The sequence below is a fragment of the Quercus robur genome, chromosome 2 (assembly GCF_932294415.1).
Source record: "Quercus robur chromosome 2, dhQueRobu3.1, whole genome shotgun sequence".
Taxonomy (NCBI): Eukaryota; Viridiplantae; Streptophyta; class Magnoliopsida; order Fagales; family Fagaceae; genus Quercus; species Quercus robur.
The window spans coordinates 29,157,991-29,178,771 of NC_065535.1; the positions used below are offsets into that span (position 1 = coordinate 29,157,991).

Sequence of the window (20,781 nt, forward strand, 5' to 3'; positions counted from 1 at the left end):
AATTTGCTATGTCATACTCAATTAGATTCCAAAAAAGAAAAAAGAAAAAAAGCAAAGTATTAATCATAAAATTAACTCTCCGGTTTAATTGAAGTAGAGAAGGATCATATTCTTCCATGTGTATGAATTTCATGATTAGATTGTCATGGAGATTTGAGTATTCTTCACAACAGTTAGGGGATCTACCCGGTAATTGTAATCTTGTAATTGAGGTTAATTTTGAATCCATCCAGTCTCTTTTCTAGTTAGGGCTTTAGATCTTGATTTGGTGGAATTATTCTACAACCTAGCTGATGATGTAAAGTTAAAGTCAACTACAAAATATCATCAAAGATGAAGAACAAACCAAGAATAAAGAGGTGGTCATAAAATTCCTAGGGGCAACGCTTTTGCATTAGAGTTGCAGTCTCGACAAGCAACTTGGAGAGATCACAATGACAGAAAAGAAGGCTGATGACCAGACCACGTTTGGAGTTTTTCAAACCGGTTTTGACTTGGGAAAGAGAGATCCATTAGACTTGCGAGGAACTTGAGCGAGAGATCCATCAGACTTGATTGAACTGGGTGGGTAATACAAATGGGTTGCTTCGAATCTAACATGTAATTTTTTATTAATAAAATAATTGTCATGTGAATAAAAAAAATGGCTTGTCATTGCTCCGTTAAACACATAAAAAAGAAAAAAATTAATAAAAATTAACAGAGAGACTTATAGTACTTATTTTTTTAACTTCTTTTTTTTATATAATATATTTTTTATAAACTTTAGCGGCCTATAATGTTCATTTAAAATTTAAGGAATTAAAAGCACTTAGTTAGTAAGCTTTAGGACCAACGGTGCCAAATAGTTAATTATTTTTTCATTTTTTCATAAAAAAATTCTTAAAATAACCTACTAATATATACTTTAAGCTACACTTTAATAAATCCCATAAAAATAATAGGAATCCATTTTCTAAAAATGCAAAAAACCAACCCTTTAAACAGTGAAGACTGAAGAGTACGTTAAATTTTTTCTCTCTTTTGTTTTAATTAAGCTCTACCTTTCACTTTGCAAGCTTGCATTTCCATTCGCCTTTCTCATTGCCATAATTCCCAGAAAAAAAAAAAAAAAAAAAAAACCTCACAATGTCCACTACAACCCCAGAAGAACCCGAATTGCAAAACGGAGTCGTACCCGAACGAAACTCGAATTCCGAATTAGAACCAGAACCACAACCCAAACCATCAGACCCACTGCCTCAGCCTGAATCACAACCAGAGCAAGAGGCTCCAGAACCGAAGCCAGAACCAGAACCAGAAATCACCGATGCGGATCCAAATCCCGAAGATCCGAAACCAAGTCCGATCCAATCCAATGGATCCGAGAACGCAACGGACAAAGAGGCTCAAATTTCGAAGCCGGAGCTGCGCAAAGACGAAGGGAGCCGAACTTTCACGATGAGAGAGTTGCTCCACGGTTTGAAAACCGAAGAAACCGATGCCACCTCGCCTTACAGGTCAGCTTTTCGATTAACTCTTTCAAATTCAACACTAATACGCGCTTAATTTAGCTAATAGAGTGGAAATGATAGATCTCATTGTTTTGGAATTAGTTGAAATCAAAATGATTCAAATTCAATTACTGTTGAATAAATTACTGTTTGATGAGCTTTTTAAAGATATGATCCCGGTGTTTTCGTTGAAATTTGAATTCTGATTGACAGAATTTACATAGAACTGTATATAATGCAATCTCTAGATCCTACTGAATTTGGAATGTTGTGAGATTGTCGCTTTGATTGAATTGTTTTCGGTTGTTTTGCCAATGTTAGGATTCGCTGCGTCTTGTTAAGTACAGCTGACAGCATTATATAGAACAGTATATGCGCAATCTGTATATCATACTGTATTTGCAATGTTGTGAGATTGCCACTTTGATTGAATTGTTTTTGGTTGTTTTGTCAAGATTAGGCTTTGCTACATCAAGTTAAGTATAGCTGACAAAAATTAATATAGAACAGTATATGTGCAATCTTTTTTTTAATAGGGAAAAATAATTTTATTGAAACGAGATTACCTTGTGAAAATGGTCACAAAGTAGCCTAAAGAATTACAAATGGAAAACTATCTACATGTGGATTGAATCTATAAATGAATGAATAGAGTTAGTATCCGTGAGACCTGACATAGAGGACCACTCATAAAGAGAACTAACGAAGGATGCTTGCAGTTGTGTTGATGTGCACTCCACATCTTCAAAGGTCTGCCGATTTCTCTCCTTCCATATAGTCCACATCGAACATGATGGAGTAAGATTCCAGATTGCTGAATTAGGTCCCTTACTCTGCCACTCACCTAATAAATCAAGAACCTTCTCCTGTAGTACCCCACTGAACCCCAAACATCCTAAATATCAAACTCTAAAACTTAGAGGCCACATTACAATTAATCAAGAGGTGATCCAAGGTCTCCCCACTAAAACGACACATACAACAACAACTCACCACTGAGTAACCCTCTTGATGAGGTTCTTGCAGGTAAGAATTTCCCCCCTAGCCGCTGTCCACACAAAGAAAGAAACTCTCCTAGGAGCCTTGGTTCTCCAAATGGCTTTCCAAGGGAAGGACATTGATGGTGAGCTCCATAAAAACTCATAAAAAGAGCGAACAGTGAAATCCACACTACTCATTAACTTCCACCTCATCCTATCACTTCCCTCCCTGGTGGGAATATGAGAATCTAATAGATGGAAAAATGAAGCCACCGCATCAATCTCCCAGTCATTAAAATTTCTTTCTCTTGAATTCCACATGCCAACTCCTCCTCCCCCCTTCCTCAAGTCTCTCCAAAGATGATTCCACAGAAGCATTCTTATCCACAGTGGTTTCAAACAGTACAGGAAACAGCAGCTTCAAAGGCTGATCCTCACACCAACAATCATGCCAAAATCAAATTTAGCCCACATCAAACTGAATGCACTCATAGAGGTGCTCACTCCTCAAAAGAAATGATTATGCAATCTCTAGATTGTACTGAATTTGCAATGGTGGTAGATTGCTGCTTTGATTGACTTGTTTTTGGTTGTTTTGTCAAAATTAGGATTCACTGTGTCTAGTTAAGTATCACTGACAACATCATATAGAACAGTTGACTTGAGATTGCTGCCATGATTGACTTGTTTTTGGTTGTTTTGTCAAAATTAGGCTTTTCTGCATCTAATTAAGTATGGCTGACAAAAATTAATATAGAACAGTATATGTGCAATCTCTAGATCCAACTGAATTTGCAATGAGATGAGATTGCGGTTTTTTATTTATTTGATAAGTAATAATGATATATATTCAAGAACACTACCTTATGCAAAAAAAACATAAGGCAGAGAGAAAATACAAAGGGAAAAGAAAGAGAAGAAAGAAGAAAGAAAAGAAAAGATACTAATGACACAGGAGAGAACTAAGAAAACTAGGGAGAGAATCACTAGAGGTGAGTCCCCAAGCCCTAGACCAGTCAAACAGAGAGCCACTAAAGGAATCCAATAGCTGGTTATCCGAACTATCCATGTTCTCAAATGTCCTCCTGTTTCACTCCCTCCAAAGACACCACATTAAGCATAAAGGAGCTAAATTCCAAATGCTAGACGAATGCTTTCCAAGCCAATTTCACCAACCAAAAAGAGTACCCGCAACCGATCTTGGCAAGACCCAAGAGATCCCAAAAGATCTAAGCACCAAACTTCACAACCGATTAGCCTTACCATAGTGAAGTAAAAAATGATCATCTACCGTCTCTCCATTACACCGGCACATGATGCACCAGTCAACAAAATCCATCCTTCTACCCCTTAAATTGTCACTTGTAAGGATCCTATCCCATACAGCAGTCCACACAAAGAGGAAACATGCCGAGAAACCTTAACCTTCCAAACGCCTTTCCAAGGAAAAATAATGGGCAATGGACTTCTCAACTTATTGTAAAATGATCGAATATCAAAATCTCCATTCTTTGTCAACTTCCTTCGCATATGATCTCCATTCACAGAGGGAGGAAGATTTGAGTCCAAAGTACGGAGAAATTCATCCACCCCACCCATTTCTCAATCATCAGGTCTCCGAATAAAATGAACATCCCAGCTTCTCCGTTCCTCTATCCCCAACCGTTCAAGAGAAGAGGCCACCGATGCCTCTTGATTGGATGCAATCCCATACACACTCGGGAAAGTCAATTGAAGTGGAGAATCCCCACACCAATGATCTGTCCAAAGCTTAACTCTATCTCCCACCCTCACCTCAAAGCGAATATTTTTGCTAAAGTCCTCCCAACCCATGCGGATACTTCTCCACAAGCCACACCCATGTACCCCTCTACCTAGCTTGGATGACCATCCCCCCCATTCCTCCCCAAACTTTAAAGCTACAACCCTTCTCCAAAGCCTTGTCTCCTCAATCCCAAACCACCATAGCCACTTCCCTAATAAGGCTTTATTAAAAGTAGTTAAATTCCTAACTCCTAACCCACCATTTTTCAAAGCTGCACACATCTTGTCCCAACCCACCAAATGAGTCTTGGAGTCCCCCCACAAGATATCCCTTTGCACCCTCTCAATTTTATTGGCCACATGCGTAGGGATGGTAAAAAGAGATAAATAATAAGTGGGAAGACTAGATAAAGTGCTTTTAAGCAACGTTAGTCTTCCGCCTTTAGACAAATACATCCTCTTCCAACCGGCCAACTTACGCTCAAATTTCTTCAAGATAGGATTCCAAACAGTGGGAAACTTATGGGACGCCTCCAATGGCATACCAAGATAGGTCATAGGCAAAGACCCAACCCGGCATCCCAAAATCTCTTCCAAGACAAAGACATTAGGGACCTCTCCAATGAGAACCATCTCACTCTTTAACGCATTAACCTTTAAACCTGTCACTGCCTGGAAACAAAGAAGAAGCATCCAACCATGTAGAATCTGCTCCTTATTTGCATCGCAAAACAGAATCGTATCATCTGCAAACAAAAGATGCGAGACCCCTACCCCTCCACCTTGTCTACCAGCAGCCTAAACCCTCGGAGCAAACCAGCTCCTTTAGCTCTTTTCATCATCTTACTGAAGACCTCCATCATAACCAGAAACAACATGGGAGATAGTGGGTCCCCTTGTCTCAAACCCCTCGAACTCCCAAAAAAATCAACAGGAGACTCATTAAACAAGACAGAAAATTGGACTGTAGATATGCATGTGCGGATCCACCTACACCACCTCACCCCAAAGCCCATTCTCTTCAACAAATCAAGGAGAGCCTCCCAATTTCACATGATCGTAGGTTTTCTCAATATCTAATTTACAAATAACTCCCGGAAGCTTACTCTTCACCCTATTATCAATACACTCATTAGCAATAAGAACTTAGTTAAGTATCTGTCTACCGCCCACAAAACTGTTCTGAGACTCAGATATCAGTTGATCCAAAACCTCTTTCAGGCGGTTAGCCAATACCTTAGCCAAAATCTTGTAAACACTCCCCACCAAACTAATAGGTCTAAAATCTTGAATATTGGAGGCACCATTCTTCTTAGGGATTAAGGCTATGAAGGTTGCATTAAGGGATTTTTCAAACTTACTGTGTTGATAAAACTCTTCAAACACAGCTTTGATAAAACTCTTCAAACACAACTAAGACATCTCCTTCCACAACTCCCCAACAATGGTGATAGAAAGCCAAAGAGAAACCATTAGGACCTAGAGCTTTATCTCCTTCCAACTCCTTAACCAATCAAAGAACCTCCTCCTGTTCAAACCTCCGTTCGAGCTAGTCCCTCTCCAACCCCTCTATTTGATCAAACTCCAAGCCTTCCACAAAAGGCCTCCACTCCTCTATCTCCTTGTACAAGTTTTTATAAAACTGTACAGCTCGGTTTGCCATCTCGGATTAGTCCTCATAAATAACCCCATTCACCTCCAACATACTAATATGATTATATCTTCTACGAGAATTGGCCACCTTGTGGAAAAATTTGGTATTGTTATCTCCTTCCTTAATGCAAAGCAACCTCGATTTCTATCTCCACGAGACTTCTTCCAATGAGATGAGGTTCTGTATTTGAGATCTCAACAAAACCCTCTCACCTAACTCCTTCAGAAAGGCCAAACTCCCCTTCCTTAACATCCAATAATTTCAAAACCTCCAACAATTCTTTTCTCTGACGCTCTACATTTCCAAACTCACTCCGGTTCCATTGAATTAGATCTTCCTTCAAAGCCTTCAGCTTCTTGGCAAGGACAAAACTGGGGGTACCTGAGAAGGAATATCGATTCCACCTAGAGTGAATCCTATCCTTGAACCCATCCGTCTTAAGCCACATGTTCTCGAATCTAAAAGGACTTTTCACCCTTAATATCCTTCCTGCCTCCACTAAAATGGAGAAGTGGTTTGAAATAGGGCGAGGTAAAACCCGTTGGGTCACATCCAAAAAGTGATCCTCCCAATCATAAGAAACCAGAGCCCTGTCTATCCTAAACATCGAAGGCTGATCTGAACCACTCGACTATGTATAACTACCTCCTTCCAATGGCAAATCTATCAAGCTAAGCTCCTCGATGAACTCAAAAAAATTCTCCATAGCTGGGGTAAGACGTGATCCCCCAACCGTTCGCTTGGGAAACGAACAATGTTGAAATCCCCTATGTAACACCAAGGTACTTCCCAAAGTTGCTAAATTCCAGTCAACTCATCCCACATCTGCCCCCTTAAGTTATTATCATTCGGACCATAAACCCTAGAACATGCCCAAATAAAACCATCACCCAAACCTTGCCACCGAATTGATACGGAAAATTGACCTACCATAACCTCTAGCTTTTCTAAAGCCCTTCTATCCCACATCATCAAAACCCCACCAGCTGTCTGATCTGCATCCAACGCTACCCAGTCTACATAGGGACAACTCCACAAGCTGCTAATCAACTGTCTATCCATGCCTGCAAGCTTAGTTTCTTGAAGGCAAACTACATCACAATTCCATTCCTGTAATAAATTTCTAACTATCAAATGTTTCCGTAGATCATTCAATCCTCGAACATTCTATGACATCATTTTTAACTTCATTGAAACTGTAAACTCCCTACTACAACCTCAGAAATGCTGTCAAAGAAAACTATCTTCCATCATAATTAACCGAGGAAATCAAATTCCTCAACTCCCTTTTCCCTTTATCCTTGGAGACAGCTTTTCGGTGGGCAGCATCTTTCCTGTGCACTAGATTGGCTGCCTTAAACTCTGTCTAACAGCATAGTACACCTCTTCTTATGCTGACACAAAGGGAGCCCCATCATCTTGCTGAAACCGGGAAGTCTCTGTTTCACCCAATTAGAGACATTGGATGTGTTATCAAACCTCATCACCTCAGAATTACTATTCAATTCAGCGGTCACAACCAACTCCAGAGGATTAATAGTCATCAAGGGGGAAGAACTAACCACATCACCCAGGCCCTCAGTCAGTGCCAACTCCGATTGGTTAGCTTGCTAGGAGGTGTCTAACCCTTGAATATCACTAGCACCCTCAACCTGACCACCTTCATCTCCACCCAGCACACCCAAATCCTCAATCCCAACTCTCGGAGGGCTCAGCACGTAATTGGATAGCTCAAGGCCTTTTAAAGCCCTGTCACCCTCTGTTACTGCCTTACCCAGTGTGAACGGAGAGTCAACGGCGCAAAGCCCCCTAGAAATAAGGCTCTCATCCTCCGCTGACGTCTCCGCATGGCAACCCAAATGCTCGGTTGGGTGGAAAGGAGCTGAAATAGCCCCATCCAGTGTCGCCGGTGAAGCCCCGGCGTGAAACCCATCGGGAAAGGGAATTCCTTCCATCACCGTTGCCTTCGCCGAATAGCTCGCCGCCGTCAACATCAGAGCTTGTTGTTGCGCCATGCCAGCCTTCTCCGGTGGCGCCGGTGACTCCTCAGCGATGTCCAGAGCAACCAAAGCAAGCGAAGCTTCGTGAGTTGTTTCGGACAACACTAAAGCGTGGGCTTCCAGACTTAAAGATCTCGGGTCCCCCATAGTTGGGCTTTCACCCACTTCCGTCCAACTTGGGCTAGTGGGCTCTGGAAAAGAAATCATTGGAAGGCCCACTAGAGGACCATCTTGGACAGAACCAACCCTAGGGAATTTGTGAACCTGTGAACCTCTAGACACATGCTCCCTCTGATCTCTTGATACCCATTAGGAACTCTTCAGACCACCTTTATTCCATGCCACCCCTCCTTTTTCCTTCCCCAATCACTTCTATTGTCAAGCTTTTTCTTGCCTAGTCAGAATTCCCCAGTTCACTTTTTTTTCCATAAGCATGTTCAATCCAATTTGATTTGAAATGCAACAGAGATCTCCTTTTATTTCCTACCAGATTTGTCATTCCAATGTTCAACCCCTCTGTACTGCGCCTAGCACCCACAACTCTACCTTCTAGGGTCGTTGGACCTGGTAAGCACTCCGGCGCTTCGCTCAACATTTTTTGTTTAATTCTTGGGTTCTACCCCTGACTTGCACCTCATGCCCACGCACCATGTCTGCAAAGGATTTAAAAGGTTGAACCCCTAAGTTAACCTTATGAAGCTGAGCCATAAATTTTGGCTGCCCAGTCCCACCGTTCACATAGTTTTCAGGTTCCAACATCTTCCTTAACTCTAACCCAAAAACCCTCCATCCATTCTTTCCTCTACCTACTGGAATAATAATGGACCTCCTAGACCCACCAATTTTAAGTTCAGTCGACAGTAGGAACAAGCCAAAAGAATTGGAGCTCCGTTGGAGGGTGTAGGCTAAATCACCTTCCTTGAACGAATAAAAATACTTCGGACTGATCCCAACGACTATCTGTTCTATACTCTTCATCAGCCAAAGTGCCACATTCTTACCCATGAAGACTGACTTCATGAAGTACCTACTCCGCTCAAAAATCCTCAGAAAAAAAACTGTCCCCCTTCCTCTACTACCAGTTGAAAAAATTTGGATTCGATAAAAAAACTACGAACACCATTACTTGCTTTTGGTTGCTCTGCCAAAATTAAGCTTTGTGGTGTCTAGTTAAGTATAGCTGACAACAATTATCCAGAACTGTACATATTGAAATCTCTAGATGCTACTGAATCTGCAATGATTCTTTTTTTTTTGGTGCCCGACTCTACAAGCGTATGCAGTCCTATTTTCTATGCATAAAATCTGAGTTGGTAGCAAGTTCAAAATAGCAAACAGACCCATCAATTACTACTGAAACTATAATTCTGATTAGGTGGTTTGCCATTTTGTTTTGATATATACATATTTCATAAATTATCCTGTTGTAGTACTCTTCTCGAACTCATCTACAAGTATGAAGTCTTAACTTTTGATGTATACTTATTTTCTTCTCCAAAAACTTCATTTTTTTACTCTCTGCTTTTTGATTGTTTAGTCAAGAAAGCCCACAGCAACATGTGGATCAAAATGATGCTGCCATGGACCTAATTAGTAGTGTCACGGGAGTAGATGAGGAAGGTCGGTCTCGCCAACGGATTCTTACATTTGCTGCTAGGAGGTACTGTCATTCTTAAAACCTGGAAGGCATTTTTCCTATTTTTACCTTCTTTTCACTGTTAAAACAAGTATTAATTGGTTGTGTTCATTGTGTCCTAGCGGAATTCTTACATGATGTCTAATATGTCTAAGCACTGGCTTACACTTGGAAATCTATATGCAATCAGATCATTAGGATGTTTCAGAGTCTTGCTTTTCCAATTTTTTTTTATTAATTTTTATCTATACTTAAATTTTGTAGGTATGCTTCTGCAATAGAGAGAAATCCAGAAGATTATGATGCACTATACAATTGGGCATTGGTTCTTCAGGTCCAAAATACCATCTCATTTTATTCTTATAATTTTAACATCAATGGATTTAATTATTCTCTCACTCTCCTAAAATTTCAACCAGACAGCTTTGGTGTTATCCCACTTAACTTATTATCTGTAATACATTCATGACCATGATGTATTTCAAGAGTGTTTTTGGGGCACATTATAGTGAGAAAAGGCACTTTCCTAATCTGGTTTTTTTTTTTTTTTTGGTTGAGGAACTCCTAATCTGGTTATTTAGGTCATGATTTCTAAGGAGAATTGTTACAGTAGGTTTCCTTGACTAAAATTTACATTTTACCTGAAATGGGGTTAACATATTTAATATAAAACACAAAGTGATATTCGACATTTGGGTTATTTCATCCAATTATTTACCGTAAAGTGAGTTTCCCTGTTTATTGTGATGGAGAAAGTCTGTTTGCTACTGTTATTTTAGTGCACTGTATTTACTCAAAAGTGCATCTTACTTTGTCTCATGATTCTCATATTGTATGCAGGAAAGTGCAGATAATGTTAGTCAAGATTCTACTTCACCTTCTAAAGATGCTTTGCTTGAGGAAGCTTGTAAGAAGTATGATGAGGCTACCCATCTCTGCCCTACGCTTCATGATGTATGTTCACAACTCCTTATGCACTTGACAATCTTATTAAATGACTGGTGAAAATGGGATTTGAGAAGTAGTATTAGCAACCAGCACGATTGCTATGTACAACATCTATACCATTTAACAAACTTGGGGTGGGGAGCCTTTTGCATGGAGAATCGGAGGATGCTTAGAGTGCATCTGTTAGTAATTATGCCAGACCCTTTGGATATCTATGACCATGTAATCTGTTGTCAATTGGGTCTTTGGATTGCCCAAGTTTGCGAGATATATATATATATATATATATAGTACTCTTCCTGGTAAAATGTAAGGGAATTATGCTAAAATGGGGCATCTTACAGTTTCCATACTTTGCAGATCTTATTTTTCATGTTTGTACATATGTACATGGATACTTCTGTATAAGTTTCTATTTATGATCTATATCATGTGAAAAAGTAATATGCTATCTTACTTGCAAGGCTTTCTATAATTGGGCTATAGCGATCTCTGATCGGGCAAAAATGCGTGGTCGTACAAAGGAGGCTGAAGAACTATGGAAGCAGGTTTGATTATATGATCTTAGTTGTCAGTCATAGTTTTGATTTCCATATGTTGAAACATCCATTGCCCATCTCTATTTTTTCTTTTGCCTGCTGCTGCCGTTGTGTCAAGCTGACTTTTGGCCTGGATATGGATATAATTTTCAGAAGAGAATACGACTGTGTTTTTCTTTTGGTACACACACAAACACCAAAAAATGAAAGCACTGTGGATAGAAAATAATCCTCTAGTCACCGTATAGGCATTAATGATGCTTGACAAAAATTCTCTTCCTTATATTTAACATTCATGTCTACCACCTAAGTTGTTTATACTATTTATTCTTCTCTTTAAAAACAAACTCTACAACAACAAAGCCTTGGTCCCAAAACTTTGGGGTATGGATCCTCAATAGATTAATAGATTAATTTGGGTCGACCACATGTAGTTTTCTGCACCATTCTATACTATCCAAAATCATACTTATATTACTTCCTTAATTTACATGTCTTTTTAATTACTAGTATTAGTGTTTCTCTACATTTTTTCGTTCCCTCAACTTGAATAAAATCACTCCTTGCTGGTGCATTGATTGCTCTTATTTGCATTTGACCAAACTATCTCAAGTGACTTTCCCTCTTTTTTTCATCAATAGAGGCCACCCATACCTTTAAACAAATTTCTCCATATTGTATCCTATCTTTTCTTCTACGTCCACTTTTCCATCTTAACATTTTTATTTCAGTTAGGCATCCACCTTGCTCTTATTCAAGGATTCAATCCTATTCAATCTCTCTATCCTTATGAATTATCGATACAAGATACCGAAAGCTATCCTTTTTTGATATCTCTTGACTATCAAATTTTACAACCCCCTCCATCTTTGTTTTTCCTTGTAATAAATTATACTTAACCTAAAACTTATAGATTCTAAATCATCCCTCCAAATTTCCAATTTGGCGTGGAGTTGCATCCACTCCATGTCTAGGTTCATCAAATAACATTATATCATCCACAAAAAGCATACACCAATGAACTTCATCTCGAATTAGTCTAGTATGTTCATCCATGACCAGTACAAAGAGATATGAACTTAAAGCTAATCCTTGATGCCGAACCTATTGTGATAGGAACTCATTTGGGAAGTTTCCATTTCTTCTCACACTAATTATAGCTCCATACATATTCTTAACCTTAATATACTTTCTTGTAGCTCCTTTATATATATATAAACCACCACATCTAGGTACTCTACCGTACACTTTCTCTAAATTAATAAAAACCATATAAAAATATTTACTATTTCTTGTTAAATAAAAAAGAAAATCAATATTTTTCCTAAGCAAAACATAATGCTCATATAAGTGCATTTTGCTTAATTTGATATTGCAGGCTACAAAAAACTATGAAAAAGCTGTCCAACTCAACTGGAACAGTCCTCAGGTATCTATGAATAAACTTGTTAAGCAAGTATTTTTTTTTATAAGTGCTTTTTTGTTTGTTTGTTTGTTAAACTCACAACAAGCTGGATAAAGGGGATATGAACCCAGGCTCTCCCTATGGAAAGAATTGGGTAATGCCATTGACCCATAAGGCTTTGGCTTGTTAAGTTAGTATTATGATTTCATATGGGGTACTTGAACATTTTAATTGAGGTCTGCCCTTCTTTTCTTACCAATTCTATGGTTCCTTACTGAAACCCCTTTCAATGCATCAAAAAGCACAATCAATCATTTATGTTTGGATTCTTTGGTTCTAACTCCATGTGAAATCTATTTCAGGCACTTAATAATTGGGGACTTGCTCTGCAGGTATTTTAGTTACATTGACATTTACTTAAAAATTTTCTTCTTCTTCTTCTTCTTCTTCTTCTTCTTCTTCTCTCTCTCTCTCTTCTAAGTTTACATCTTATTCTGTTCCCTGTGCTGAGAGTATTTCAACATTTTTCCAAATATTTCAGCATCTGTGTTTATGTTGGGAAGTTTGATTAATTTTATGTTTTAATGTGAAATTTAGGAACTCAGTGCAATTGTTCCAGCACGAGAAAAGCAAACAATTGTAAGAACTGCAATTAGTAAGGTACAAAAGAGAGATTAAAGTGCTTGGATTATTATACATCTGATGTCTAGGAATAATTTCCATGAGTTCTACTCTTATGATATCTTTAACTGGTCTTCATATGCAGTTCCGTGCAGCAATACGGTTGCAATATGACTTCCATCGGGCAATTTACAACCTTGGAACTGTTTTGGTCAGTTCCTAACTTATCATTCCATATTTCTATATCATGATCTTATATTTGTTATAGTTGAGCTATAAAATATGAGATATTAGGTACTGAGGGTTAACAAAGAGAAAATGAGAAAATAAAAACACACACACAAAGAGAGAGAGAGAGAGAGAGTACGTAATCAATCCCTAACCTTAGCACATATTTCTATTAGAGTTTATGGTATGCTTATAATAAAACTCTTATGCTATTGTAAAATGACATGCTGATATAAAGATTAACAATTAGCTCTAACACTCTCCTTAAGCTAGAGCAGGCAAATCAACATGCCCAGCTTGAAAGATAATTGCTTAAAGGAGGCACAGGTTAATGGCTTTGTGAGATATCATTTTCCTAATCATCCAAGTGAACAAAGTGAGTGACAATTTGTTTCTTCATCAATTTATCTTGGATAAAGTGAAAGTCAACCTCTATGTGTTTAGTAAACACAACATTGTTAGCAAAAAATATAGTACTTTGATTGTCCCAATACATTTGTCTTTGTTTTTTTTTGATAAGTAAATAAGATTTATTGATAACAAAAAAGAAACACCCAAGTACACAGGAAGTGTACAGGGGTGAACAAATCAAGTACATTACATAAATCAAGTAAATCAAGAATTGAATATAAGGATTGGTTTCGCCAAGCAAATAATCGGTCCAAAGGTTCTAAAGAAAAATAACTTGAGGTTTGGCATGGATCTCTCATTATCTTTAAAGCACCTGCTATTTCTTTTCCTCGGAAAACACCACATCGAACAATTTTTTTTTTTTATAGGTAAGAAAGATGTATATTCAAAAAACTGCTAAATGCAAAGTAGCACTAGCATATCAACTAGGTTGCACGGACATGCCATTTTTGGCGTCGTGTCTATGTCCGACATGTGTTGGACACCGGAACGGGGACGACACGCTAGATTTCGGTGTCCGGCGGTGTCCCCCTTTTTTTTTTTTGTTGCTTCTCCGAAACGGCGCCGACGCGGTTCTGATGCATCTGACATGCCAGCAGTGAAAAAAAAAAAAAAAATCACAGATTTTGACCGGTGAACTTACCAATACCATTGATTTTGTGATAACCCTAAAATAATAAAGCAAGTTTAGAGTCTCTTAAACTGAAAGTTGAAACCACATCTCAAGTTCTTCTCAACGCACCCTCCCTCTGTCGCTGCCGCTGCCCTCTGTCCCTCGCCGGAGTTAGATCGGGCCGATCGGCGAGCTCCGACGTTGACGCCGTGCCCTCTGTCTTCTGTCCCTTCCGATCTCTCTCTCTCTCGGCGCGGACCGATCTCTTGATTCTCTTCTCTGTTCTCTCTCTGTTTTTTTTTTTTTTTTTTTTCTTCTTCTTTCTTTCTTTCCGATATTAATTTGAATGTACTATTACTCACTTATTTATAACGCGTTTTGTTTTTTTTTTTTTTTTTTTTTTTAACTGCTACTGTGGCTTGTGTGCCCTCTGTCCTATTTATTTATTTATTTTATATTAGTTATAACTTATAAATTTGTTTTTGTGTGTCCTGCTATAGTTTTATTTATTTATTAAAGTTAAATATTGTAGGTGATTTTACTAAAATGAATACTGAAAGTGCTTGAAGATTTTGTGTACTATTGTACTACTTTGGGTGTTAGTTTACTTATTTGTAGTTCTTACATAATTTAAATTCTAAACATAAACGTATTTTGTCTAAAAATATTAAAAAATATGCCTAAATATAAAATTTAATTAATTATTTAACCGCCGTGTCGTGTCCTTATTTTTCAAAAATTGTTGTATCCCCGTGTCCGTGCAACATAGCATATCAAAAGTACAAAAAAAGATGGAAAAGCAAAAACATAAAAAAGCACTAGTTACAAAGAAGAAGAGAGCTAAGGAATAAAGGAAGAGAATCACTAGATGTGACTCCCCAAGCCCTAGCCCAATAAAAAAGGAAACCAGAAAAGAGAGCAAGCAGTTGGTCATTGAATCTATCCAAATCCTCAAATGTTTGCCGATTGCGTTCCTTCCAAATACACCACATCAAACACAACGGAACTAAATTCTAAATGTGAGATGAATGCTTCCCCAACCAATTCCACCAACCAAATAGAAAATCTAACACCATACATAAGGGGACCCATGAAATCCCAAAAATTCTAAAGACAAAGCACCACATCTAGTGACCATTTCGATGATGACCAACAACTATCCATATATGACCATTTCAATGACGACCAAATCGACTTTGCCAGCAAGCTAGAAGCTCAACAACAAACTTTGGCATAACCCAACTTACTCCAAATAAACCCAGAACCATAAACCATAGATCCTTAGCAATCGGACAATGAAGGAAGAGATGGTCGCGGAGGAGAGATTGAACTCATTACATATCGGAAGCAGTATGGGCTTATAGCTCAGTACTTAGCTTCAACATTAGAATAGGTAACAACATTATGCTTTTTACTGCACCAGGTAACAAGATTACCACCAATAAAGGTATAATAGCCAGAGGTGGGCCGTCTATCAAAATGACTACCAGCACAATCAACTTCACTAAAACCTGTCTAAAACAGAGAATAGAGAGTTTGTACAACAATCCTTGTCATGGAGCACCCTTCAAATGATGTAAGATACGACAAATGGCTTCATAGTGAGGTTGACAGGGAGCATGCATATATTAACTAAGCATACCAACTGCATAAGTAATTTCAAAAGTAGTAATGGTAAGGCAAATCAACTTCCCAACCAAATGTCGTTATTAGACAACATCAGGAAACAAATCACTGTGCTTGCCATCAAGTTTACCTGTATGGTCCATAGGTGTATTGACAGGTTGAGCATCCGAGAGACCAGTCTTAGACAAAAGATCAAGAATGTATTTCCTTTGAGACAAAAAGATGCCCTGAGAAGAATAACCAACTTCAATACTGGAAAAATAATGAAGAGCACCTAGGTCTTGTGTGGGATTGCTTATTCAAATAGCTTTCTAAATCAGTATTACTCGTGGGCTTACTTTTGGAGATAATAATATTGTCCACACAAACAATTAAGACAATTATGCCATTGATGGAGTGATGAACAAAGACAGAATAAGGATCAGGTTGGGAATCCAAAGGTACTGAAAGTGAGGAGTGAGAGATAATGCACTCACACACAGAGAGAAGAAAAAAAAAATTGAGGATAGAAATGTAATTGCATGGCTGAAGCAAAAAGGCACACAAATTCTCCCTACTTTCTCCCCAAATTCATCTGGGCCCCACCAAAATTCCTCCCCTTTTCTCTCTAAACCGAACACTCAAAAATACCATTTTCTCTCCCCCATTTTCCATCCCCCCAATAATCTCCCCAACCAAACGCACTCTTATGCTAATGTAAAATAACATGCTAATATAAAAAAAATTAACAAGTAACTCTATCAAGAATTTTTTATATATATATATTCTCTACTTATCCATTTAAAAGATAATTTTATATATTTCTATTCAGTATCTTTAAATTGGAATCATTGGATCGCATAGAATATTTCTCTTACTGAGAATCTCATGCAAATTGAGTGAAGTATAAATCCCAAACTCATAGAGTGATTATCTGCAGTATGGCTTAGCAGAGGATACATTACGAACTGGGGGATCCATCAATGCTAAAGATGAATTGTATAGCCAATCTGCCATCTACATTGCAGCTGCTCATGCCTTGAAACCAAATTACTCAGTAAGCGTTATGTATTGTTGTTTCTAACAATTTTGTTTGTGGTACTTAGGTAACAAAAATTTGTCTTCAATTTAAACATGAACCAGTCAAGAAATCCAGAGTTGGAAAAAAGAAATACTTATCTGGAGTGAGATTTAAAGGGTCTTGCAATAAACATATTTTTCTTTGCCCTTATTTTTTGATGTTCTATTGATGCGTACATTGGTTTCATTTTTCCATTGATGTTCTAATGATGTTTTAGGTTTACAGCAGTGCCTTGCGGCTGGTGCGTTCCATGGTTAGTATTTACTTTTTGGAATAATAATTTTAGAGTTATTTCATCCTCAAAGCTATATATATATATATATATATATATATAAATTTAGGGATGCTTCTAATCTATTGACTATGATAAATTGCAATTTACTCTCATATAAGTATTACAACAACAATGTCAATGTGCCCTGCCGTCATCATCCGTTAGAGCCATTAACCCACCCAAAAACAATGTAACTTTGAATAGAAAATAGTATACAAAAAGAAAAAGAGAGAGTTGTCTATAGGTAGGTTAACAGCAAAAATGTGATGGGCATAACAGAAGGGGCACATTGACAATGTTGTAATTGTCAATGGTGTAAATGGCAAGTTTTTAAAATTAAGGGACCATTCTAGAATGACTTCAAACTTAAAGGTGTGAAGTGAATTTTATCCTTTTTATTAAAAAAAAAATTTGTGGCTGCCTCCATATAATTTGGGTATATGGTCAGTTGTGAAATCAATTTCTAGCATTTACCTTTCTTTCTTAAGTTGTTCAATATTAGGTTGAGAAATATGCGTATAAATTTGGCACAAGTTTTTTATGGCTGTCAAGTGATGTTCTGACCCTACTAATCCCATGCATCAAGCTTGTCCTTAGTTTGAACTATAAGGCCATTCTTGTGTGACTTATATTGCAGCATTTACAAAACAACCAAACTGGTTTTCGTGACAGAAATCCTTAATGGAACTAAATATTTCAGTCCATCCTAGTTTTGGAACTCCTCCCCGAAACTTTTTCAATCCTCACTTGTTCAACTAAGATTACTGCCATTATTTTGTCCCCCCTTCCCCCTACATGTCATGCCTCTTTTTCTTCTTGATATTTTGGTTGATTGTATGTTCACAATGGTACATTTAGCATACCTAATGAAATTAGATTTTTTTTTTGGTAGGTAATAAAACTTTTAGTCAAGGAATTGAACATCATGTTCACGATGGTGAACATTCTGAACAAGAAACAAATACAACAAGTTCAAGAACTTAAGCTAACAGATAATTTCATTTTTCCTAATGAAATTAGATTATTTCTTCAATCAAACAATAGCATGTCTCTGTGTATGTTTCAATGATGTTGGTTGAGGGAATCATTATTTATATAATAAAGTTGACAGAACTCAACTCTTGACAGCTACCTTTGCCGCATCTTAAAGTTGGGTATCTGACTGCACCACCTGTTGGGAAACCAGTTGCACCACATAGTGATTGGAAACGATCACAATTTTTTTTGACTCATGAAGGGCTTTATCAGGTAAACTTTGATGTGTTTCCTTGTTGTATGGTAAAAGTAATAAGATAATCTGCATATCAACAATTGTACATTTGTTTCTTTGCTGTGTGTTTACAATCGTAAACACTTTGCATTTTTGATATAAATAAAAATTTTATTACCTATCAAAAAAAAAAAAAAAATTGTACATTTGTACTTAAGGATCGTTCTTTCTTTATTCTTCATTTTCTTTTCTTGCTTTTCCTCTCACCAGATAAGCAAAATTGAGCAAAAACAATCAGCACAAAGCCTCTCTGGAAGATCAGGAGATGCAGTGAATATGGACAAAAGGACCATCGGAGTTGACATTCCAGATATTGTTTCTGTATCAGCATGTGCAGATCTGACTTTACCACCCGGTGCTGGCCTCTGCATTGATACAATTCATGGGCAAGTTTTCATGGTAAGCATTATGATTTGTGTTTCAATGAGAATATTATATTTATATTGTCTTGTGTTGTAATTTAGAATTTACTTAAAAAATAAAAAATAAAAAGCTCAAACCTGATAATTCTTAGCCATCCAAAGATCTCTGATTTTGCATACTATGATTTGAAGTTTAATACTATGAATGTCACACTGTAGCACATTGGAAGCAAACATGATAATTTTTGGCCATACAAAGATTATCTTAGCATTTGCATGTTATGATTAGTACTTTATAATGTCAAACTGTAGGACTCTGCAATTCAATTACTCTTTGAGACGCTTGGAGTAACAAATTAAAATTTAAAGTCAGGAATCTAGATGAATAAAAAATTATGCCATTTTGTCACCCATTTTTCCTAATTCTATTAGTTGGATTTTTTGGTTTTAAATTCATGTTATATAGGTTATATTACATGGATGAAATCTAAGATCAGGCTCAGATATTATGTGACTAGCGACCTATATATCAGGAACTTAGAATGCACCATGCTTTCCATTTTTTTATTGTTCATTTTTGGTCTTTATATGAATCTTAAGCTTGCAGGTTTCTAGAAATATTTGAAATTTTATTGTCTTTCTGCGTACTGGTCTTTATTATATCTTAAGCATATAAGATGCCATTATATGAATCTTTTTCTTCTGATGTTGAATTTATCTCCTATTAAATTGTAAATTCTAAACATATACAGCACTTTAATATTTAAGAGACTGAGCTAAACTGAGCTATATGCTCTATATGCCATTCTCAAATTCCTTGACTCTTTTCCTAGCAAAAAAGAAAAAGAAAAAAATACTCGTTTTTTATTCTTCAAAATTTTCTTTTGCAAAAGATTACCTAAAAGATTTTTATCACTTCCCTTAATTTGCTAGAAGATATGGGAGATGAAAACAATTATGTTTTATTGTTCTTCAGTGAATCAGTATGGTCACTATTCATATTAGGATCTTTATTCAAATGAAAAAAAGTGGATTGAAGCACTGGATTTTTAAGTAGGGCACCCGTTAATTTATATTTATTTTCTCATTGATTTTATAGGTTGCTGACTCGTGGGAATCCCTCGATGGATGGCTTGATGCAATCCGTCTAGTTTACACAATATTCGCACGTGGTAAGAGTGATGTTCTGGCAGGTATAATAACTGGTTGATCATTTTCATTAGATGTGCTACCAGTGCATTGTTTTTGTTGAGATTGTTAACAAGTAATTTATTGACATGTGGTTGCTAGAATGAAACTATTGTATTATAAAATTTTTGGGACTGTGTCATGGTAAATCCAATTTTTTCTACGTCATTGGTTTGGCTTGCTCAATTGTTCAGCTATTGTAATTTTTGTTTGTTTGATATAGCGTACTATTGATATCTCTCACCCCTTTAATAAAACACTTCCACATTTTTATTTGAAGCGAGTAATTAAAGCATGCTGTGGATTGGATTGACCTATTTTTCATGGCTTTGCGTGCAACTTATTAATAAAATAAACGGACCTTTCACCCCAGTCTAGTTTATGTTGCAACATAAATGTTGATCTTCACGCATTTCTATGTACCATTTCAATATTCTCAAAAGCTTAGTGCAGTCAATATTAGAGATTTTCGCCCTATCAGCCTTGTGGGTAGTTTGTACAAGCTACTTTCTAAGGTCTTGGCACATAGACTTCGTTGTGTTTTGGATAAACTTATTTCTAATTCCCAAAATTCTTTTGTTGGGGGAAGACAGATTCTTGACTCTGTTCTAATCGCAAATGAATGCTTGGATAGTAGATTAAAGAGTGGTGTTCCGGGTGTGATTATTAAATTGGATATTGAGAAGGCTTATGATCATGTGAGTTGGAG

General features: G+C 37.2%; 1 protein-coding gene across 1 annotated transcript; it reads left to right on the forward strand.

The window, feature by feature from the left end:
* Positions 1–953: 953 nt before the first annotated feature.
* On the forward strand, positions 954–20,251 carry LOC126713221 (protein HLB1). Its single transcript, XM_050412919.1, has 14 exons — positions 954–1,499; positions 9,429–9,551; positions 9,792–9,861; positions 10,368–10,481; positions 10,940–11,023; positions 12,393–12,443; positions 12,782–12,811; positions 13,017–13,079; positions 13,186–13,251; positions 16,838–16,954; positions 17,196–17,231; positions 18,381–18,500; positions 18,733–18,921; positions 19,984–20,251. Exons 1-14 carry the CDS (start codon positions 1,129–1,131, stop codon positions 20,092–20,094), a joined length of 1,545 nt encoding a protein of 514 aa, XP_050268876.1. The 5' UTR covers positions 954–1,128; the 3' UTR covers positions 20,095–20,251.
* The last annotated feature ends 530 nt before the right edge of the window (positions 20,252–20,781 follow it).

Bases quoted from the DNA above. Each gene is read 5' to 3' on its own strand.
- LOC126713221 (XM_050412919.1), top strand. From the start codon at position 1,129: ATGTCCACTACAACCCCAGAAGAACCCGAATTGCAAAACGGAGTCGTA. The intron at 9,552-9,791 runs GTACTGTCATTC...TAAATTTTGTAG, and splicing joins CTTACATTTGCTGCTAGGAG to GTATGCTTCTGCAATAGAGA. The intron at 18,501-18,732 runs GTAAACTTTGAT...TCCTCTCACCAG, and splicing joins CTCATGAAGGGCTTTATCAG to ATAAGCAAAATTGAGCAAAA.